The sequence below is a fragment of the Triturus cristatus genome, chromosome 2_1 (genome assembly GCF_964204655.1).
Source record: "Triturus cristatus chromosome 2_1, aTriCri1.1, whole genome shotgun sequence".
Classification (NCBI taxonomy): Eukaryota; Metazoa; Chordata; class Amphibia; order Caudata; family Salamandridae; genus Triturus; species Triturus cristatus.
The window spans coordinates 170,668,869-170,693,568 of NC_140581.1; the positions used below are offsets into that span (position 1 = coordinate 170,668,869).

Below are 24,700 nucleotides of genomic sequence, written 5' to 3' on the forward strand. Positions count from 1 at the left end.
CGCTGTTTTCACATAATTATATATTTGCCGCATTTGCCACATAATTCATCATGTGCTACAAAATCTGCAGATTTAAATGAAAAAAATTGTTTCTAGCTCAAATGGACCAGAAAACTCAGCAAGATGTGTTGCTGCCCAGCAGGAGGCCACTTGTAAAGGCTGACCGGTCACCTTTCAGTTTCTTATTGCTGTATTTGAAGGTCAAATTGGTACTAAAGAGGTGAAACCTTTGTCCAGACAGTGTTAACATGTGTAACAATGACAACAATAACGAAGTAAAACTATTACAAAATGGGCTGCATTAGCCACATAGTTTACCTTTTCTTGCAGCATAATTAAGTCATCCCTGCCGCATAATTTGTCCTCCCCTGTCGCATATTTCCAGTGGCCCTGACTATGGGTCAGTAAAAGAGGCAGGCACCTATTTATCTGTTTCTTCCTATTGTGTATGTTGATAGTAACAGCATACATTGGGAAACTAAAGCAGTCTTTTACACCCCACAGCCTTGAGCTGTGCTTACAATATTAAATTCACACCCTTATTCATAGACTTGGGATCTTTGCGATTGTAGCAGATTCTAAAACAGTGTTAGACATTTGGGTTTGAGGGGTTTGATTTGTAGGAAGCTGGCTCTGTATTACTAAGAAAGGTATAGTGTGCACAGAGTCCAGTGGATCCCCAAAGGTAGTACATAGCACCTTACTCTCTATTTGTTGTAGTGTGGGCGGGCCGTAAGGCTTCATCAGAGGGTAGTGTTAAGCATTTATTGTCCACAAGAAATGATGTCACACATTCAATGACTGAACTGATACCAATTAGTTTGTATAAAAATATTATTTAGTTGTATTTTATTTCTAGAACCAAGCAAGGCCTGGTACAGGTAAGTGAAATAAAACTTTGCTAGATTAAAGCAGTTGAATACAGTTTGAATGCAGTTGAATGCAATTGGATTGGTTACAGGTAAGCCACTTGTTCATAAACAGTTGAAATTACTTTTCAAGTTACTTTTAAGATTACTTTCTTCAAGTTACTTTTTCTACTCAGTGTGATATGCCTAGATATTACACTGGGACATTTCAAAGATAAAAGGTGAGTAAATCAGTTTTTGTAAATATACAGTTTCTTATGTTTCCATACAATGCCCCAACTCCACACGAAACATTTTTCACAGAAAAGCAGTCAATGCAATCCTATGGAAGGAAATGAAGTTATCGGTTTACAGGTAAGTATGTGGTTTTGGGAATTGGGTTTCTGGGGTTAGAACAAGGGTTCCCCCAGGGTCAAGGATGCCTTCCAAGAGGACCCTCAACAGCACTAGAGCAGCCTGGTACAGAGTCTTGAGGCCCAATGTTATTCAATTAGGGATAGGGAGAGTCCGGTTGGTGGCTGCTCACAAGCAAGCCACAAGGTTGAGGGAGCAAAGCTCCTGGACTTAAGCTCAGAGCAAAGGGGGATTCAAGTTAGCACACAAAGTGCACCCACAGTGGCACAGGGGCAGACGGGTGCAGGGTGCTGTTTTGGCGTTGGGTGGCCTGTTGTTTTAAATGGGAGTTGACGGTTTTGGATTTTGGCTGCAGGGTCGGTCCAAGGAGTCTTTCAGGAGGAACCAACAGCTGGGCAAGTAAGTTGCAGGGCTCGGGGACGTAGGTGCACCTCTGGTCCTTTCTCCAGGGCGCAGGGTGCCTGGATGCACGGGTGCCTTTTGAGGTTGGATTTCACCTTACCGGGCCGATTGCGGTTTGGTGGGGTCTCTGTGCAGAGTATGCAGGCGATGTTGGGGAGTCCTGGAATGGTCAAACCATGGTGGACTCGTACTCTGGAATGCTGGGGGACCTCGCTGGGATCAGTGGGCCACCCGGATTCGGGCCGTAGGCTTCGGGTGCAATGGTAGTTTCTGGTGATGGCTTTCTTTGTGCTCAGCAGGCTTGAAGTCTTTCTTTGGTGTTTCTTTTGAACAGAGCCACTGTCCTCAGGAGATCCAGTCTTTGTTGAAGGTAGTGAGTCCTCCCAGGGGTTCTGGAGGTCATTGGCTGCAGGACAAGGTGACTTTTGGAGCAGGAATCTGCAGATGGGCTAGTACGGCTGGGGCCAAGTCAGTTCTTCTCTGCAGTCTCCTCTGCTGGGCGTCTTCTTTCGTCCTTCTTCTTCGTAGGTTGCGCAAATCTGCCTACTTGGTTCAGGGCTGCACCCTAAATACTGTTTTTTAGGGGGTACATTAGGGGTTTTGAGGTCAGTAGCCAATGGGCTACTGACCTTAGGGAGACTACACCCTTGGTGTGCTCACCCCACGTAAGGGAGTGGCACAATCCCTAACCCTGATTGGATAGTATCTACCATCTACAAGATGGCGGGCACTGAAGAGTGGGCTTCACCTCGACTCCCACACCTGAGGGGTGGGGTTGGCAGAGGTGGGCACACCTTCTGAGCTGCTCTGATTTTTCCCACCTGTCTTCCCACCGAAAAGGAAGGGAGACAAGAAGGGGGCCTGCTTCTGATAGCAGAAGAGGCTGGGAGTCACGTTACAAAGGCAGCAAGGCGTTTAAAGCTCCCCTGCCACCGGTGTCTCTTCCTGACCTGGGGGAAAGGCTTTGTTTCTGGGCTCAGGGAGTGAAGGCTCCCACCCCAGGAGTCCAGAAACTTGTCTTGTGGAGACAGGCTGGTGCTCCAGCGCTGAATACCAAAAATCCCCTCGCTACGTCACAGACCACAGATCTTCTTCAATAACCACATTCATTCACTCATTAACTGTTGGGGCCCATAACACCAATCATTCATTCCTACTTTTTACTAGAGAGAGGGGAATTCCTTTTCTTAACTCTATTACATGCGCTGGAAATATATGGGAGGAAGTTCTGCACCAATCACCAGATGAGTAATAACAAATTCACCTATTCATCCCTACCTCACCAGGGTCTCAATACCTTTATAACCTAGCAGTTCCTCCCATACTATAGGCCATGGATCAGCTGAGTTGCTGGGAAAAGCGACACCTAATTCTTCTAAACAATATACATCAATACACTTCAAATAATAACCCGACACAGTTCTTAAATGAATTAAAATGTTTATCTAATTAAAGCATAAGAAAATCATAAAGCATTCAATATTTTGGTTAGCATATTTACCTAATCTGGCTAAATGGCTTCCTCTATGTCAAATTCAGATCTTTCGTCTCTATGCCCATAAGTCGATCAATCAGTTCGTAAATTAATTGGGCATCTGATCAGTCCGTCAGAGTCTCTGGAAAGCAGCTGTCCAGCAGTGTCACCGTCCTCTCCGTCAGCATAGCGTCAGGAAAACAATCTTAAGCGAATAGCCGTAAAGACCCTCTCTAGTCTACTTCTTTTATAGTAAAATCAACAACAAAATGTTACAATACATGTTTTAGAACAAATCCAATTGGTTGAACCAGGATCATCTTCCTGATTCTCATACATTCAATGTTTCATTAGATGTAGTTCTCAATTTATTAATAAAATTGCAACAATTTCTAGTCCATTCAGCGCATGTTGATTCCCATGCGGGTTTGTGTCCATGGTGTCATCAATTATAACAGTTCTTAGTTTATGGAAGTTCATTGTTTGAGGATTGGCACTCCTCCCGGTGCGTCCTTCACGAGTAAAGTCTGCCTGGGGTCAGGACGAGGTTACTGTTGCTCATCTTTTAGCGCAGGCGCACTTCACTCAGTGACTTCTGTATCTCGTCTGTCCGTCAAAATAGGGATGGCAGCCATTTTGTGGCCACTCCAGAAAGGTCAACTTAAGCAAAGAGACACAAAACGTAATTAATACATGGAAATTACTATTAAAATGTTATTCCCTCACTAAACCCTCTATGTGTGTGTATTTATCTAGCAAAAGCAACACGCATTGCGATTTATACTCACAATTTAAAGCACGATTCACAAATCACATCACAAAAGCAACATATAACATGCAAATTCTAAATATCTGACATCAGTATGCGTACAAAATTAGTTTACGTATCAATCAGGCCATGCAAATGCGATTCCCACGTGTATTTTCTAATTAGTCATGTTGATTAATCAAACACAGCAAACCATTAATACTATTAATGTTAATCAGTTATTCATTTTAACTCAAAATGATAAAATGGAGGAGGTATATGATTCTTAAGGAAAACCTCACTCCAGCAATCCCCCTTTGGTGATTTCATCACCACAAATCACCCAAATTTAGTACCCTTTTACGGAAATTTGAAATGACTTCTTACTCATAGCTCAAAATTCAGTTTCTTCATATTCATCTCTTTTTGCTTTCTTATACATACTGTCTTTCCACTCATCTAAGGCTATCTCTTCAAAATCCTTTTCTGGATCTTTTCCTTTTCTCTTAAGTTTATCTCTTTTTATTTTATTATTTGTTTTCTTTTTCCTGCAACACATACACCCTAATCTTATCACTAATAATGCAACTCTCACACATGTTAATGGTAAGAGAATTTTACCTATAACAGTACTACCTATTTTAGCTAAGAAATTTTTAATAGCAGCTATTTTCTTTCCCATTCTTGTCCATACATCTTCAACCTCCAGTGGTACAAGTTTATTGTGCAATTCAGTAATATTCTTAATGTAAACCTTTAGATCTTTGCTTTCGTCTGGAATGTAAGTGCAACAATGTTGAACTTTCAGCATTCCACAGACTCCACCCTCTTTTGCCAATAGAATGTCAAAGGCAAGTCGATTTTGCATTACCATAGCACGCATGGCAACCATTTCAGTATTAACCAATAAGAATCCATGAGCAGTGCTTGTTGACAAGCGATCCACTACTGTAGACAATTTTCTAATTTTATTTGCATTCAGAGTTATTCCCACTGCCGATATCAATGCACAAAAGATGTCAGCCACAATTTCTGCGCAAGATTCTCTCTTTCTACGCACTAAATGACAATTTAAACTATTTACATCCTCTTCTCTGAAAGATTTTTGGAAATACCAGGCCTACATAACATGTGCCATACCAATGGTCTGGCAAACGATAATATGCCCTGTTCCCACAGATAAAATATATTCCAGGAAATACTGGATCTCTTCTACCTTTGAATCCCCATCCACCCATGATTCGGTATGTATCATGGCACTCACTATTACCTACGAAAAGATTATCATATGCAGTTTGATTCCTTCTTATACAAAATTTTCCTTTCTGAGGCCTATCTAAAGCTATTGTTGGTGTTGACTCTCCTTTTGTCAGATGTTTCTCCATTTCTATGTCCCAAGCCGTTTTTTCAACCTTTCCTTCTGATGCCTTTTTGTGCATCTTATGTCTTCTTTCCTCAACCATATTCAAAAATGTCTTCTCTTCCTACATGTCAAATTATATTTAAACACAGCTTCTAATGTTAATTCACTAGTCTCTAAGAAAAATTCACCTACATCTTTAGCAGGTTTTACCTTATTTAGCTTATTATTAGCAGGCACTAATGCAAAAATGTTATCTACATCTGAAAAATAATACTCTAATTTCCCTATCTCATAAAATAAGCTAGCTATTACACTACATGTTATTCCGTAAGTAGCTGGAAGGTGATGATAAGTCACTCCCTCGGCCACAGACGCAGGTAACTGCATGCAGACGTAGCAGTCCCTTACATCAATAGTCTTTACATATTCATACAATAATTTTGAAAATACATTATTAGAGAAATCGTTAATAGACCTATCTTTATGCAAATGAATGTTCGTTTCTACAGTCGGTACTACCTTTGAAATTTTACCTATGTTAGTTTTGTTTTGACCATTTCCTTCTATTGTATCTATTGTGACTTTAAATGATATAACAGCATTAATAATCCTGTACAACAGCAACATGTTTTACACCATCTTTTCATGAATGTACATCTACTTTTACTACCATCTGTGTTAGCCATTTTACTAAATAGACCGTGTCTTTTGACTTAGCCTCTTCTACTTTGTGACCAGTTTCTACCCCAAAGCTTCTAAGCTTCTACTTGGTTCTACTAGTTTTCTACTTCTTCTCTTTTATTATCACATCAACAGCTTCTTTGTTTATTCCGTTTGGCATTTCATCGTCCTTTGCCTCCTTCTCCCAATCAGGATACAGAATTTCCTGAATCTCCGCTTCTTCTTCTCCAATGTCGGACAAGAGAACTCTCAGAATTTCTGATTCTTCTTCTTCTTTAACCACTTTCAGTAAAGCCTCCTCTGGATTTCCTTGACTGTCTGCCTCTTGGTATTCTTCAGGCAGGGCCACATACGTCCATTCCGGCGACTTATACTTCTGGTTAGGTTTTCTTGTTCTTCCAGACCCTTTTGTGACGACTGTTTCTTCCTCCTTTGATTTCTCCTGACTCGTGACTTCATTCACCTGTTCAGCTCTTGGTGATTTCACTCAAGACAATCGATATCTTAGTCTCTTTATTTTGTTCGGCCAAACTTCTGGTTTTACAGTTCTTCTCAATGTACTTTCTTTGACATTCTTTTCATTCTTTTCTTCTCTCCAAGCTCTCTTTCTCAGAACTCGACCTTCAGGTATTTCGATCTCACTCTCTTCTGATTCTGTCCCAACTTGCTTTTCCTTTTCACCAGTCTCTTTATCCACCACTTGTTCTGGTTTCCCTACTTCTTTCCCTCCTCGGGTCTCCGACACGCAATCTTCCTGCTGACTATTTGTCCCTTCACCTAGCTGGATGTTGCAGTTCCCTACACCTCCTCGGGGGTCTTCCGCAATCTGTCCCTCTCTCTCTGTAACTGTCCCTTCTTCATTCAAATCTAATAATTCAGGTGGAATTTCTCTCAATTTTTCATCTGGGATTTGTTTTCTTTGACCTTCTTTTACTGCTTCTTCTTTGTCTTTTCCTTCCTTCTTTTTAGGTTCTTTTCTAGGACCTTTCTTTCTCTGCTCGTCTTCAGAATCTGAGCTGTCAGAAATCTGCAGTCTTCTTCTCAGAGGGACACTTCTGGGGACTAGAATCTGTTTTGGTTTGTTTTTCCCCCTTTCAGCATTTTCTTGTGTTTTTGGTTCTTCGTGGTCTGATTCAGTACTTGACTCTGAATCGTCATAGTACTCTTTCTCCTTGCAATCCACTGGATTTGGTATTCTCAGGGTATGGCTGGCATGGATCCAGTTTTTCAGTCCAGCACACTTCACAGCTGTTGTCATGGTCAGAATGACTTGTCTTGGTTTTCCCCACCTGGGAACCAAACAGTTTCTTCTTCTGTGGACCTTTATCCTCACCCAATCTCCTGGGCTTAGATCATGGGCTTGCTTCTTTTCAAGGGTGGTGGCATCCGCTCCAACCTGATGAAACACAGAATGAACTGCGTCAGCAAGGCCTTTACAGTACTCCAACACCATGTCATCAGAAATCGTCATCAGTTTGTTGACTGGTATGTAAGCATGCCTCATCGCACGTCCCATGATTATTTCATGAGGACTTAACCCTGTAGTTCTATCTGGGGTTGCACGTATGGTCATCAAAACTAGAGGCAAGACATCAGGCCATTTCATTCCTGTGGCTAAACACATTTTCCCAATTCTGTTTTTGATTCATTTGCTCAACCACACCAGAAGCCTCTGGTCGGTAGGCACAGTGCAGTTTCTGTTGTACATTTAATGCTTCACTGACCAATTTCACAATCTCATTATAGAAATACCCTCCTCTGTCTGATTCAAGGGTCACTGGGAACCCGAACCTGGGGATGAATTACCTCAAAAGCAGCTTTGCTACTGTCAATCCATAATTTCTCCTTGTCGGGTATGCTTCTACCCACCTGGAGAATAGGCAGACTATGACCAGAACGTACCTCAATCTGTTACATGTTGGCATCTCAATGAAATCTATTTGCATTCTGGTAAAAGGCCCTCCTTCTCGGCCTATTGTTCCTAGGCTCACCACTGTCTTTCTCCCAGCATTGTACTGCTGACAAATTAAGCATCTCTGACATAGACTTTCTGATATAATTCTGAATTTTGGGTTGTAGCAGGTCTGCTTAAACGACCTGATCATAGCATCTCTCCCTATGTGTCCCTGGCCATGATACATCCGTGCCATGGTAGACAACATGCTATCAGGCATGACTGGTCTTCCATCTCGATAGACCCACACATAATCCTTTTCCCTTGGTACACATCCAGCGTTTACCCACTGCCTTGTTTCCTCATCTCCTGCTTCCTCCTGCAATTGTCTCATTTCCTCCCATGTCCCTACAACGTTAGTAAACATTAAGGAATAGGAAGTCATTTCTTTCTCCTTTGCCCGATTGACTGAATACTGATTTCTGGCACAGTACTGTGCCATGTCATTGGCATAACGGTTGCCGACAGTAACATAATCCTCCCCTTGGTTATGGGCAGCACATTTCACCACAGCCAATTGTTTAGGCAGCTGTATCGCCTCAATCAACTTTCCAACCACTTCAGCATTCTTTATAGGAGTTCCACTTGAGGTTAGGAAACCTCTTTGTAGCCACAACTGGCCAAAATCGTGGACAACTCCGAAGCCATACTGGCTGTCAGTTATCACAGTCACTCTCACACCTTTCCCAATTTTGCATGCTCGAGTCAGAGCCACTAATTCTGCTACTTGGGCAGATTTCACTCCTTTTAGATAGGATGCTTCCATCACTGCTGAGACCGTGCACACTGCGTATGCTGCACTCAACACCCCGACTTCTGTTCTCAAACATGACGCATCAACAAACATTACATAATCATTTTCTGCCAAAGGTACATCTTTTATGTCTGGTCGTGGTTTCGTACAATACTCAAGCACATCCAAACAATCATGATCTGCTTCATCTCTCACTTCCACATTCTCACCATCTGGTAACAACGTTGCTGGATTCACATTCACACATCTTGCAAGGCTCACATTCGTTGCACCTAATATGAATTTCTCATACTTAGTCAGCCGACTATGTGTCATATACTGAGTACGACTCCTTGTTAAAAGAATCGCCACATCATGAGGTACAAACACTTTCAAAGGATATCCCATCACGATTCCTTCACTCTGCTCCAAACTTCGACATGTTGCAGCTACTGCTTTCAGACAACCAGGTAAGCCTACGGCTACTGGATCAAGCATCGATGATTAATATGCAATTGGTCTCCTCAATCTTCCATGCTTCTCGATTAACACAGAAAGTGCACATCCATTTCTTTCACTGCAATATAACTCAAATTCTTTTTCATAATCAGGCATACCTAATGCTGGGGCTTCACACAATCCATCTTTCAATCTTTTGAATGCTGCCAATTCTTCCTTATTCAATTCAAGGGGATCTTTTACATCACTCCTTGTTAGCCGTACCAGAGGTTTTGCAATCAGCGAAAAGTTGCTGATCCACTGACGGCAGTACCCTACCATTCCCAGAAACATTCTCACTTCTCTTTGGTCATGGGCACTCTCATTCCTTTTATGATTCTGATTCTGTCTATTGTTATTTTCCTCAATCCTTTTTCAATGTTATGTCCCAAATACTGTACTTCCTTCTTACAATACTGCAGTTTGGCTGGGGACACTTTTAATCCTCCATCTGCCAGGTGATTTAGTAAGGCTAAGGAGTCTACTTCACAAGCTTCACGAGTTTTCGACGCCACAAGGAGGTCGTCGATATACTGTACTAATACTGAACTCTTGGGCATTTGCAGACTTTCCAATGACTTTTTCAATAATTGAATAAATATTGAGGGGCTTTCTGTGTACCCCTGTGGGATTCGGCACCATGCCAAAATATGGTCTCCAAACCGAAATGCAAAAATTTGCTGACTGTCGTGATGCAATGGAATGGAAAAGAACGCATGGCACAAATCAATTACTGTATACCATTCTGCATCATGGGGAATCTGATACAAAATCACTGATGGATTTGGTACAATGGGACAACATGGTACAACGATTTTGTTTACCTTTCTCAGGTCTTGCACTATTCTGAATTTCCCATTTGGCTTTTTCAGACCCATTATGGGTGAGTTACATGGACTGCTCATTATCTCTCTCAGAATTCCTTGCTTGATCATTTTCTCAATTATTGGAGTATTTCAGGTGTCAATCTATACTGAGGAATGTTTGGATAACTTACTCCATCTTTCACAGTAATTTTTACAGGGTCTACATTTCTCATTAGCCCTACATCTTCTCCGGTGAAATCCCAAACCTCTGCTTTTACAGACAGTTTCAATTCTTTAGGCAGTTCATCTGGATTAAATACTGCATATGTTCCAATAGTCTCACATTCTCTGTTAGCTATGGTCATTTTATACAATACATCCTCATCTGGTGTTTCAAAAGCTATTCCATCTGGAGTACAAAATATAGTGCAATTCATTGCAAAACAGGTCCCTACCTAACAAGTTCACAGGACTGGTGTCACACACCACAAATCGGTGCATTTCAGAAAATTTTCCTATACTAACCTTTACGGGTTCTGTAAGGTATGTTTTTAACTGTTGGTTAGATACACCAACTACTTGGATTGTTTCATCCGAAAGAGGAAGATTCTTAACATCAGCTGATCTAACAGTAGATCGAGTAGCATCAGTGTCCACTAGGAAAATAATGTTATCATCATTAATTTTCCCATCTACAAATGGTCCTGTCTGGTCTACTTCTAGAGTTGCGCCAAGTACGCACTCTTCTTTCTCCCTTCGACACCATCAATAATCCATTTCTGAATCACTTTCATCATGTTGCACCCAATACTGCGAAACAGTGCGAGCGCGTGATGGTTTATTTACCTGTTCTTCATTGTAGAATCCCGATTCCTTACTATACTTCTGTGAGTTTCTGTTCTGTGGAAAAGGTGGTTTTGGCACCTGATTCTGGGAAGTAACCACCTGCTGCTGTTGCTGCAGTTGACCACCCACCTCTTTCTGCACCTGTGGATTCAACGATCGATTTTCATTAGTAGTATTTGGAGGGTTCTTACACTCGGATTTCCAATGCCCTAACTCACCGCAATTGTGACATGGGAATTTCTTTTTAGCTTCCTCTATATTACCTTTCCCTTTCCCTGTACCAAATCTGGGTCTCACTCCTGGATTGTTTGCTTGTTCTACTAACTGAGCTTCCTGTCGTTCGGCTACCTTTACCTGTGCCCACATTGCCTTTTCTTTCAGTTTTCGCTGTTTTGCCTCAATCTCATCACTGAAATATTTTGCATGTCTCAAAACTTCATCTATTTTCTTATTTTGCCAATCAACTGTATGCTGCTTTATCATATTGCCAATTTCTGGGCGTAAACCATATACAAACCTGTATACGAAATGACTCAAATCTTTATCACTCAGGTTCTCATCTCCACTGAACTGCTTAAAAGCCTGAATCAGTCTCTCATAATATGCATGTACTGACTCCTTACTTTCCTGTTGGGTTCTGTCAATTTTTACCCAATCAGCCTCTTTAGGGGGTACCTTATTTTTCAGAAATGCCATAACCTGCTCATATTTCTTCATTACTTCTGGGTCGGGAGCTCCTGTCTTAGGGTCCCTAGGATACTCCAGAGTGGGCCAATTTATCATCAGCTTGCACTCTGTCCACAAATCTGCTGGTACTATTATATCGAATAGACTATTCAAATCTATCCATAATACCTTTGCCAATTTTACAAATCTGTCTACTTGCCGGTACCACTCGACGGGCTTTTCGCGTAGTCGAGGGAAATCATTTGTGAAAGACAAAATGTCCTGTCTCGTCCATGGAACATGTACATACCCTCCTCCTGGAATCTCTCTCATGGGGTATTCTGTCATTATCTTTTCTTTCTCTCTGACGGGAAATGCTGAAACTGTCTTTTCTGTGATATTATCGCGTCTTCTACACCACTTACTTCTCCATCTGTCCACATCTCCCCATTTTCTCAACAAACCGATTATGTCCTTAATTTGACCTATCCTTCCGGTAGTATTCATGTTCTCTATATCCTTCTCAGTGAAATCAACTCGATAAGATTTTTGCAATGCTTTTACTTTGTCAAAATCTATTCCCATTTCACTTGCAATCTCCTCTAAACTTTCATGCAAGTTCTTCGCTCTCCAGGTTGCACTCTTGCAGAGAAACAACAATTCCTCATCCTGGTAGTTTTTCAATTTTTTAGTAGGGATAGTTCCTACTATTAATTCTTCTAATACCATTCGTAATTTGGCCACATCTATTGACTGGGATTCTTGATCCTTTTTCTGTAACTCTCTGAGCCATTCGCTTAATTCTTCTACAGAAGGTCCTGCTGGGTTGTCTACATTATTTTGTTCTGGGACCTTTTGTGGTTCTAATAATGTTCCCATTGTCATCCTGCTCTTTTCAGCACAGATTTGATTTACAAATGGATTATTTGAAACGCTCGGTTCAAACATATTTATTGTTGGTCCCCACGGATTGTCAATTTGACTCCGTTCAGCATTTTCAATTATATTTTGAAATCTGTACGGCACTGTCAAACAAGGTTCAGTATCTTTTTGTTTCTCAAAATGGCCATTACTGGACCTATCGTTACTGGAACTGTTACAGCTTCTAGATTTTTGGTCAATTCTCTTATTTTCTCGGTTAATTCTAGGGTAGTTTTTGCCAGTTCTACTGAATTTTCCCCATTTACCCTACTTTCTGTCTGTTTTTCTATCTCTCTTGCAGAGTTACTTTTCCATAATTCTGGTGACATAGTCTCTGTTTTAATTATTCGTAATGTTTCTCTCATTGGGGCACTTGGTGACAATGCTTCTGGTTCTGGTCGATACGGTGGTGGGTTTTTGTAAAACACCTCATCAAGAACATCATCTTCTGATTCACTCACTTCTTCATACCCACTCAAATCCACATTACGCCTTTTCTCAGTGCATTTTCTCCCTTCATTACCTCCTACCATTCTCACAGGATACATACCCTCAGTCATACTTGCATTCCGCCACCTTTTCATCCTGTCATCATGTGTCTCATGTCCGTATGTTCTACCGAACATGTATCGATAACCCCTACCACTTCTCTGTTTTTCTCGTTCATGCATTTCGTCTTCCCATTCCATCAATGCCTCAAACTGCGTCGGTCTAGGTCTTGGTTCTAAGTCCATCATTTTGTCTCGGAGATTTCTCAAAACAGCCAAATTAAAGGAACCATGTTCTGGAAACGCCAGGACTCCATCGTCCTTGGTGTATTTTACCCAATTATCCAACCAAATACAAGTATGATACCCATATTTCGCTATCATTGTAGATGCAGGTGTTTTCGGCGGAGGAAGTAACTGTCCTTCCCTAGTCTCAACTACTTTTTCTTTCTTGAACCATCTTTTAATTTTCCCAAACTACGATTTCTTCTTTTCTGGTGGTTGGTAATACATTTTCTCGATTTCCGTGTACCGTTTAGTCTTCTTACAATGGTACCGCTATTCTGTCCACTCACAGCGCGACTTTTACTAATGCACCAATCAGGAGCGGCTACGTCACTATCACAATCCTCCAATCTCAGCGCGACTCACACTAACCCTCCAATCAGGGAGCGTTTACGTCACTCTGTATTCTTCCACTCCTAGCGCGGCTTTACACTAACGCACCAATCCGGAGCGTTTTACGCCTCCAATCTACTGTCCAATCCCAGCGCGGTCGTTCTGACGTCAGCAGCCGCTGCGGCAGCTATGCTCTTGTCTACCCCTCCTTTACAAGACCGCTCCGTGAACTCTTACTGCAACTGTTACGATTCGATTAGTAACAACACTAAAACATCTCCATTGTCTGATTCGCTAACCAAAGAACAGCAAAAGACCTTTCTCACAAGATATCCGTCTTTCTCGAGACCAGCGCTTACCTCTGTCCTACTACGGAATTAATACTTTCGTTGATAAAGTAGCACATCCCTCTACTTCACCCTTCTAGCAAGCATTAGCTAATTGTTTCTCTGGTATTTTAGAAATAACCTAGAGTTTCGCAATCAACCCGAATGCCTTTACATTCACTCTCGTTCATACAAGAAAATGTAGTACATACTCACAGAATCCTGTCTTTCCCGTGAACAGCGAACAGTCTGTCCTACTTCAGAATTATGACACTCGTTAACAAAGCAGCGCTTCCCTCTACTTTGTCCTTCTAACAAGCTCAGAGAACACCTGCTACCTTTTCAGTGTTAAGCGTTATCGGTATGCCAATTGGTTTCCTGGTACTTAAAGACCAAAATTTCACAGGTAACCTTCGCTATCATGCACACTTCTCTTATACCAAGAATATTTCTAATGGCAACACACGACGATGCCGCCGAATTGAACCCAGACAATGCGCCGTGCGACTTCACTTGTCACACGTTTCCCCTGTGTACCTACAGGGCTACAACAATCCCATCTTTCCCGAGAGCAGCATCTACCTCTGCTCTACTACGGAACTGTTACAAACTTCCGACTTCCTACATACCAGAAGCCGTGCAATCAACATATAACTCGACGCGACTCTACATAGATTGTTAGTACATAAACCAATACCAATCAATAATCAATAAGCTATTTACAAGCAATCGTCGCTAGACCCAAACCAATAGCTAACCATTATTCTGCTACCAGAAAAACTGCTCCAGCGCTGGATACCAAAAATCCCCTCGCTACGTCTACAGACCACAGATCTTCTTCAACAACCACATTCATTCACTCATTCACTGATGGGGCCCATAACACCAATCATTCATTCTTACTTTTTACTAGAGAGAGGGGAATTACCTGATGAGTAATAACAAATTCACCTATTCATCCCTACCTCACCAGGGTCTCAATACCTTTATAACCTAGCAGTTCCTCCCATACTATAGGCAATGGATCAGCTGAGTTGCTGGGAAAAGCGACACCTAATTCTTCTAAACAATATACATCAATACACTTCAAATAATAACCCGACACAGTTCTTAAATGAATTAAAATGTTTATCTTATTAAAGCATAAGAAAATCATAAAGCATTCAATATTTTGGTTCGCATATTTACCTAATCTGGCTAAATGGCGTCCTCTATGTCAAATTCAGATCTTTCGTCTCTATGCCCATAAGTCGATCAATCAGTTCGTAAATTAATTGGGCATCTGATCAGTCCGTCAGAGTCTCTGGCAAGCAGCTGTCCAGCAGTGTCACCGTCCTCTCCGTCAGCATAGCGTCAGGAAAACAATCTTAAGCGAATAGCCGTAAAGACCCTCTCTAGTCTACTTCTTTTATAGTAAAATCAACAACAAAATGTTACAATACATGTTTTAGAACAAATCCGATTGGTTGAACCAGGATTATTCTTCCTGATTCTCATACATTCAATGTTTCATTAGATGTAGTTCTCAATTTATTCTTAAAATTGCAACAGTTTCTAGTCCATTCAGGGCATGTTGATTCCCATGCGGGTTTGTGTCCATGGTGTCATCAATTATAACAGTTCTTAGTTTATGGAAGTTCATTGTTTGAGGATTGGCACTCCTCCCGGTGCGTCCTTCACGAGTACAGTCTGCCTGGGGTCAGGACGAGGTTACTGTTGCTCATCTTTTAGCGCAGGCGCACTTCACTCAGTGACTTCTGTATCTCGTCTGTCCGTCAAAATAGGGATGGCAGACATTTTGTGGCCACTCCAGAAAGGTCAACTTAAGCAAAGAGACACAAAACGTAATTAATACATGGAAATTACTATCAAAATGTTAGTCCCTCACTAAACCCTCTATGTGTGTGTATTTATCTAGCAAAAGCAACACGCATTGCGGTTTATACTCACAATTTAAAGCACGATTGACAAATCACATCACAAAAGCAACATATAACATGCAAATTCTAAATATCTGACATCAGTATGCGTACAAAATTAGTTTACGTATCAATCAGGCCATGCAAATGCGATTCCCACGTGTATTTTCTAATTAGTAATGTTGATTAATCAAACACAGCAAACCATTAATACTATTAATGTTAATCAGTTATTCATTTTAACTCAAAATGATAAAATGGAGGAGGTATACGATTCTTAAGGAAAACCTCACTCCAGCACTGGTGTTTACCAGTCAGGAAACCCACCTGGGGCTGGTCGTTTTTCAGGGGGCATCTCTAAGATGCCCTCTGAGGGCATTGTATAATAAATCTCACACTGGCATCAGTGTGGGTTTAATATGCTGAGAAATTTGATACCAAGATTCCCAGAATTCAGTAAAGCCATTAATGTGATGTTGAGTTCTTAATGACAAACTAACCTTATACTCTTTAATGGCTTTACTGCACTTCCAATGTCTAAGAATGCACTTAGACACTGTAGGGGTACAGTGCTCATGCAACTAGAGCACCCAGATAAAGGGGGGTGTTACCTATACCATAGACAGTGGGTTGCAACATGGCACCCAGGAATGGGTGCCATGTCAACTCTTCACTTTTCTCTGCACAAGAAGTCGCAGCATGCAATGACAGTGTGTGTGTCAGGGTACAGGGCCCATAAGGGTGGAACAATATGTGCTGCAGCCCTTAGAGGCCTTCCCTGGTCAAAGTGCCCTTGGTACCCATGGTACCTTTTACAAGGGACTTACATGCAGCCAAAGAGGTGCCAATTGGAGGTTCAAAGGTACAGTTTTAGGAAGGAACACAGGCCCTGGGAACCTGATTGGAAGGGACCTAGGGCACAGCAAGTAAAACTGCATCAGAAATCTGGCAAAAAGTGGGGGGGGGGGGTTACTGCAACAGAAACCCAACTTCCCACACAATTGTCCCTGTAAATTTCAGTGAGCATCTTGACCTATTCAAGTATTCCCAATCATTTTGCTGTTAATTTTTCACTACAAAACTACTCACGTTAAAGCATGCATCTCACCCACATTTGTTACGAGGTTGCACCAACATGTGTGGGTATTTCAGAAATGATGTGTAAAGCAGCATCCAGTGTACTGCAAACGTCTAGCATTATTGGGCAAACCTCTTTCTCAATGTAAATAAGGAGAACTGTGTTGAAAGAGGAACAAAAAGATCCATCCTTAAGCTAGAACTTGAATAAAAGAACTTCCTTCTTTGCCTATCTTGCAGAGCTTGCTAGAGTGCGAGAAAAGCCAAAGGGCAGGACCTTGGCAATTAGTTATTTTAAGCACCAATCACATATTTATCAACCCACATTTCTAAGTCACTGATACACTTGGTCATTCATGACCTATGGTTTTTGTGTTACCTGTGCATTGACATTTTGACATTTCATTGATGCAGTAGTGGGAAAGGAATCTTTTGAGTTAGTTTACACTTTTTGGTATTCACAAACTGAGCTTTTGTAGTAAATTACAATTTTGCAGCAGGCCCAGCAGTACACATGGCCAACCACTGGTACAGCAACCTCCATTATTTTCCATGGGAGTATGTTGCAGTACCAGTGATTGGCCAAGTCTAGGGCTGGACTTACAACTGTTTTTTTTTAAGTAGTAACATGCACTCAGAGTTAGTGAATGCCAAAAAGCAGTGAACTTACTCAAAAGTGGAGGTTATCTTTGTGAATCAGGACAAATATTATTACCATTCTTCACCTACGATGTTCCATTGTTTGATTGTGAGCAACCTGGAAAAGTGTGCATTGCTTCTCCCTCGCACTGGTTTCACATCACTGAGCAGTCTGGCATCAGTCATTGCAGGACAAATGCTCTTAGCTGGGCCATGGGAAGGCTCCCTCATGGCTGAGACCAGGCATTAAATAAGAGCATGCACCGACGTGAACATGAATGCAGTTCCAAAACCTGGTGCCCCTGCTAAAGAATCCTGCTCATGTCCCAACCGAGAGCAGCCCTGCCTTTGGTGCCTGACATCCTGCGGTTCCTGTCCCTGCTTAATGATGCAACACAGTGGCCCCCATTGGCCTCTGCTGACAAGAGAGACAATCAAACATTCTGCAGTAGCATAGCCAGTATGTCATGGTACCATGAGCAACAAAGGAATGGGTCCCCAGGGTGTTTTTTGAATTGTAAAATGCAACGATAATTAGGGTTTAGTGGGTCCTACTGACCTCTGGGCTCTGGTGCCACTGCAATTACCGCACCATTAAAAGCAAAGCCCCTGACACTCTGCACTCTACAGGCGGCCATTTCCAAAATGGCTCATCTTTACACGGGGCCTACTCCTCTTCCCCAGGATGTATACCTGCCCAAACTGTGCCTATGGAGTGAGGTGGAACAAGGCGGGACACACACCCACAGAACATCCAGGACTTCAGACATCACCAAGGCTCTGCATACCAGACCTCACACACACTGCCCCTTCAAAGAATGAACTTTCTGATGACACTGTCAAAGCAATACCAAAAACTTCTTTGCCTCCAAACACATCACTTTTTTCCCATACACTGCCCTTGCTGAGCCGTCCATCCATATACAAAATCAATCATCAATTCATCCAAACATTGACTCATTGCCATGTTGACCCATTCGCCTGCAGAGTCCAATGATACTGGTGGAGATATCAACATAACAATATTTAATGAACAAAGAATGCACAATAGTGCAGCTTGAAGAATATTTTATATAGCAATGAGATTTAAAAAGGTGTAAATAGTGAATGTTCCTTTGTAGCCCTTTCTGTACTATGTTGGCCACCAGTTATAATCTATGCTGTTTCTGCTGGAATCTTGATAATAATTTGTAGCATAAATGTGTTCTCATGGAGAGATACTTTCACTGCAAGATTATTTATTCAGTGTGGCCTTTGCAACATGAAATACATTTGCAGGACTTCCTAGGACATTCTTTGGTCTCGGAGGCCATCAAGTAGACCTTAGATAAAGGCGGGAAGGCCGTGCTGATATTGTTGGATCTATCAGCGGCTTTCGAACCCGTGCCCCATGATTAGCTCCTCCTGAGAATTCAGGAGTGTGGCTGTGGGGGCACGGTACTCCAGTGGTTCTCCTCCTTTTTGAAAGACCACAAACAAACGGTTTGGTCTCCCCCCTTTGCAGCTCCCATTTCCGCTTTAAATCAATACTCAGCCCTACACTTTTCAATCTTTAAATGACTCCCTGGCGTATTTGGCCGAATGCCATGGAGCCAAAATTGTATCCGATGTTGACAATACCCAACTGCTCTTCACCTGTGATAAGGAGGCAGGTTTTAAAGGAGAAGTGCCTGTTTGTCAGAGGTGTTCTCCTGGCTCCAACTGCACCAACTGAAGTGTAACTGACAAATCGGAGATTATTCTTTTTGGTCTTCTTGCAGACAATGTGCAGCGTAATTGGTGGCCCCAGGACATGTCTCCCCCTGCCTCCTCGGTCAAAACCTAGGAGTCAGGTTGGAAGATAATTTATCCATGAACTCCCAAATACAAGCTGTAGCAGGATCCTGCTTTGGAATGCTTAAGATGCTCAAGCAGTTTGTACCCCTTCTGTCAGTAGCACACAGAATAATTGTGGTCCAGACGTTAATTACTTCTAGACTGGACTACGTCAATGTCCTTTATTTGGGAATCCCAGAATACCTGCTGACACACCTACAGGTCATCCAGAACGCAGAGGCCAGGGCAATACTTATGCTTGGCATCAGAACACGGATGTCCCACTATCTTAAAGCCTTGCATTGGCTCCTGATCCGCAAGAGGATAATTTTTAAAGCAATGGTTTTAGCCTACAAATCACTTCACGGAACTGGAGACCCAAACGTCAGGAAAAGAGTTCAATTCTATCACCCGCGTCGTGCTCTGAGATCCTCTGCGCTCCATCTAACGCGTACCCCCAAATTCCTTCATGCACAAATTTGTGGCCGCTCCTTCCAGGTGCGAGCAGCGCAACTTTGGAATAGTCTCCCGTTGGCCCTCAGACTGACTCAGGACCTCGTCATCTTTAGAACGTCACTGAAAACATGGTTATTCCAGTAATAGCTCACTATTTTGTGAATTAGAGCCTACAGTCTGACACGCTTAGGTTGTTTAAGCGCCGGGACACTCAATTTAGTAGATGTGCGCTCTACAAATTCCTAGTAAAATAACATAACATGGATGTGTGAAAAATGCCCTTTTCTACTGCAGCTTGTGCAGCAGCCCTTTTCCAGGCACAGTAGAAAAAGGCAGTTTCCGACCACCTACACGCGGTCTTATCGAAATATTATGGGTGGGACCACCTACTCCTTTTTGGATGGTCTCATTCCTGCAGCAATGGCAGTCGGTCGTCTAACCGACCGCCATTGTAATTAGGCCCTAAGTAACACACCATGCTCCTTGACACTTTATTGATCGCCACAAATAAATTGGCAATGCACTATACTCTTACAAAATCTGAACAAATGTACTTCCACTCCAGTGTAATTGTGGTTGCTGGTGTGTTGTTGAGCACCATGTATTGTTTGCTGAAATATCAAATGAAAATATTAAAAACGAAATAAAACACTGGATCCTTTCTCTTTAACACATTTCAGTCAGTTTGGAAGGGAGCATCCTGATCCACTGCTCTGCCTTTACTATGTGTGGTGTTTCCATGAGTTCATCAGATTGCAAGTTGTCTCCAATTGTTAAATATAGACACTAGGAAATGTAGTATCAGGTTGTGATACCTCCATCTATCAGTGTGCAGATGGCACTCGCCCTCCTGCCCATCATCTGTGTTTTCCTTCCTCCATATCTAACAAACGACACCTATCTGATTGGCACCCTAACTTACCTCCTTCTGAGCATTCCCTCCTCTGTTACAGCAGCATATCTGTCAGGGTGACAGATTCAATGTTGAGCAAGCATGGCCACATGCACTATGTTGTCCTCTGGTGTCCAGTTCTCAGAGAAAACCACATTTATATGCCCTGGAGAAGGCAGGGGAAGGAAGTGGGGTGTGACTTCACACATTAGGTCTGGTAATCTGTCCAGGACTCAAGGTGAAGTATTGGTTTCACCTATTGCGGTTAGTTATCCTGTGTCACCACAGAGCCTTTCATCTCTGAGTCTCTCTCCTCTCTAATGGTTACCACTAAAGCAGCTTGCTTATTGACTAAGACCATGGGAGGTCTTACAGGTTTATCCCTGTTTGACCCGGCCTCATTGAACCTCAGAAGCCAACACTCTAGAAATTGTTCTGACAAACTATATAAGGAGCCTCATAATATTTTATTTAAATTGCTTCCAGGAAAGCAAAACATATTTTTTTTTATCCCAGGCATAACAAAAATGTAATATTAGAAGAATTAAAAAATATTAAACATAGCCCTGGAAGTACCTGAAGAGAACACTATGAGCCTGCACAGAAAATAATACATAGATGACATAGATGGGGCTTATCAGAACATGAAAAGTAACAGTTCTCCTAAAGAATTAAGCAATCACCCAAGACTTAGAAAATACCTTGGAGAATATTAGAGTAAAATTTCAGCTTTGCATGTACAAACATCTACCTCATCTTCTTCACAATCTATTTGTCACTCTTCCTTGTTATGTTGCTATTTGTCTGTTAATCATCTGGAGATGTTCACAAGTGTATTTGTGATGCATATATAAGCAGGCATTACAATGGCTGTACCTTTGTTTTGAATTGTCTAGCTCCGCCCAAGATTCTCAATATCACGGTTGGGTTTGATGTCAATCATGGCTACAGTGCACGCTGCACAGCGGAAGGCCAACCAGTCCCATCTTTGCTGTGGATTAACCCTGAACACAAGAACCACACACCACTTGAAAAGACAAACTATGTCCATCAAATAACAGAATTGCACTACCTAAATCAGGATGGAAAATACACATGCGTGGCCTCAAACAACCATGGAAAAGCTGAGGGAGCCGTCTACTTCTTCAAGTTCAAATCAGGAAATGGCAGATCTCTACATGGCATTCTGCTCTACTCTTCACTTGCCATCAAAACTCTTATACTACTCATCATTTTAGGAGTTGCTGTTTATCTTAAACAAGGTAGGTTCTAGTACCACTTATTGCATTGTGTTTCAATTAATATTTTTTTACAACAGTGATTTTCAAACTTATAGCACAGAACACTAGTGTGATCTCAAGAAGACTGCGGTGTGGTCAACTGGGTAGAACAGGCCAATACAAGAAAGTCCTAACCAAAACTTCAACAAGCATTTGCAATGCAATAGGTCTCGCATTTACGCGAGTTTAAGCTATTGGCATTATAAATGACACTGCCTGTTATTTAAGTTTTAAAAAAGAAAACAAAAATAAAAGGCATTGTTATTTGTAATGTGAATAGCTCAAACTTGCATAAATGCGAGACCTATTGAATTGCAAATGCTTGTTCTGCAAATGTAGAGGGGAGTAGAATTACGTGGTGTCAAGTAGAGTGGAAATATGCAGAGTGAAATTATGATGTGTGGGGTGAAATTATGTGGCATGAAAGTATGTTGAGTGGCTTGGAACTGTGTGGCATGGAGCTGAATTGTGAGATGTGGAATTGATTGGCGTGGTGTGGCATAGACTGCAATTGTATGGAAATGAATTATGTTACCTGGAGTTAAATTATGTGGCATGGTGTGGAATTAAGGGATGTGGTGTGGAATTAGTTGGCATGGCGTGGAGTAGGATTATATGGTGTGGTGTGGAATTGTGTGGCGTGGAATTGTGTGGCGTGGAATTGTGTGGCATGGAATTGTGTGGCATGGAATTGTGTTGAGAGGAATGGAAGTATGTGTCATGGAATGGAGTGGAAATATGTGGCATGGAATGAAATTATGTGGTGGAGTTGAATTATGTGCCGCTTAGTGGAATTATGTTATTGAGTGGATTCATTAATAGTGGAGTGGAATTATGTGGCATGGAATTACGTGCCATGGAGTGGAATTATGTGGTATGGCATGGAATTAATTGGTGTGGATTTGTGTGGTGTGGCCTAGAATTGTGGGGTGTTGAGGGAAATTGTGAGACATGGAATTGTGTGGCGTGGTATGCAATTGTGTGACATGGAGTGCAATTCTGCGGAGAGGAAGTATGGGGGTGGAGTGGAATTATGTGATGTGGTGTGGAATTATGGGGTGTGGTATGGAATTATGTGGCATGGAATTGTGTGCCATGGAATGGAATTATGTGGTGTGGATTGATGAGAAGTGGAGAGCACTTTATGTGGCATGGAATTATGTGGAGTGGAATTATTTTGCATTCACTGAGATAGACATGTTACTGTGTGGCGTGAACTACAATTATGTGACGTGGTGTGCAATTGTGTGGAGAGGAATTCGGTGGCGTGAAGTGGAATTATGTGACATGGTGTGAAATCAAGTGGTGTGGCATAGAATTAGGTGGCAAGGAGTGGAATTATGCTCCGTGGAGTAGAATTGTGAGATGTGACATGGAATGGTCTGGCATGGAATTGTGTGGTGTGGAATTGTGTGGTGTGAAATTATGTTGGTTTGGGGAGATTAAATTTAGGTGGTACAGTGTGGTACAATGTGGAATTATGTGGTATGGAGTGGAATTATGTCTCATGGAGTGGAATTATGTAGCATGATGTGGAGTCATGTGATGTTGCATGGAGTGAAATTATGTGGCATGGAGTTGAATTGTGTGGCATGGAATTGTGGGGTGTTGACTAGTGGAATTATGTGGTGTAGAGTAGAATTAGGTGGCGTGAAATTATGTGGAGAAGAACTGTGTTGCATGGGATTGTTTGGCATGGTATTGTGCGGCATTGAGAGGATTGGAATTATGCGACATGGAGTGGAATTATAGGGCTTGGATTGGAAATATGAGGGTGGAGTGCAATTAGGTGGCATGGAGTTGAATTGTGTGGTGCAGAATTGTGTTGCATGGAGTGTAATTGTGTTGACTGGAGTGGAATTGTGCAACATGGAATTGTGTGGCGTGAAATGCAATTGTGTGATGTGGAGTGCAATTGGGTGACATGGAGTGTCACTGAGTGGAGTGGAAATCATATGGCATGGAGTGGAATTATGTGACATGGTAATGAATTGTGTGGTGTTGAGTGGAATTATGTGCCGTGGAATTATGTGGAATGGAGCCGAATTATGTTGATTTGAATTGTGTGGCATGGCATTACATACCATGGATTGGATTTAAGTGGCGCAGAATTATTTGGCATGGAATTGTGTGGCATGGAATTGTGTGGTGTGAAATTGTATGGCGTGCAATTGTGTGCCATGGAGTGAAATTTTGAGACATGGAATTGTGAGGAGTGCCACTGTGTGACATGGAGTGCAATTGTGTGGAGTGGGATTAAGTGATGTGGAGTGGAATTATGTGACTTGGTGTGGAATTATGTGGTGTGGAGTGAAAGTGTGTGGCATATAGTAGAATTATGTGGCATGGATTTATGTGATGTGCAATTGTGTCGCATGGCAAGGAATTGTGTTGAGTTGAGTGGAAATATGTTGAGCTGAATTATGTGGCACGAAAGGGAAGAGGCATTATGTGACACAGAGTGGAATTATGTTGTAGGGAGTGAAATTATGTGGCATAGTATGTGGCATGATGTGGAATTATATGTTGTGCACTGAAGTGGAATTATGTGGTATGGAGTAGAATTATGTGGCATGGAATTGTGTGAGTGGAAATTTGTGGCATGAGTGGAATTATGAGATGTGGAATTGTGTGGCATGGAACTGCGAGGCCTTGAGTGGTGTGGAATTATGTGGCATGGGGTGAAATGATGTGGTATGGAGTGGATTGAAAATAGGTGGAGTGGAATTATGTGACTTGGAGGGGTAATATATGGCATGAAATTATGTGGTGTGGAGTTGAATTACGTTGCGTGGAACTTGGTTGCGTGGGATTCTGTGGCGTGGAGTCGAATTGTGAGATATGGAATTGTGCAGCATGGAGAGCAATTGTGTGG

At 41.9% G+C, this 24,700-nt stretch overlaps 1 protein-coding gene across 1 annotated transcript in view; it reads left to right on the forward strand.

The window, feature by feature from the left end:
* Positions 1-24,700, forward strand: part of SIGLEC15 (sialic acid binding Ig like lectin 15) — a 187,543-nt gene that overhangs the window by 50,155 nt on the left and 112,688 nt on the right. Inside the window, exon 3 of the mRNA XM_085640695.1 lies at positions 21,442-21,807. Coding sequence (XP_085496821.1) covers positions 21,442-21,807 — 366 coding nt within the window. The remainder of the gene's footprint in view (positions 1-21,441; positions 21,808-24,700) is intronic.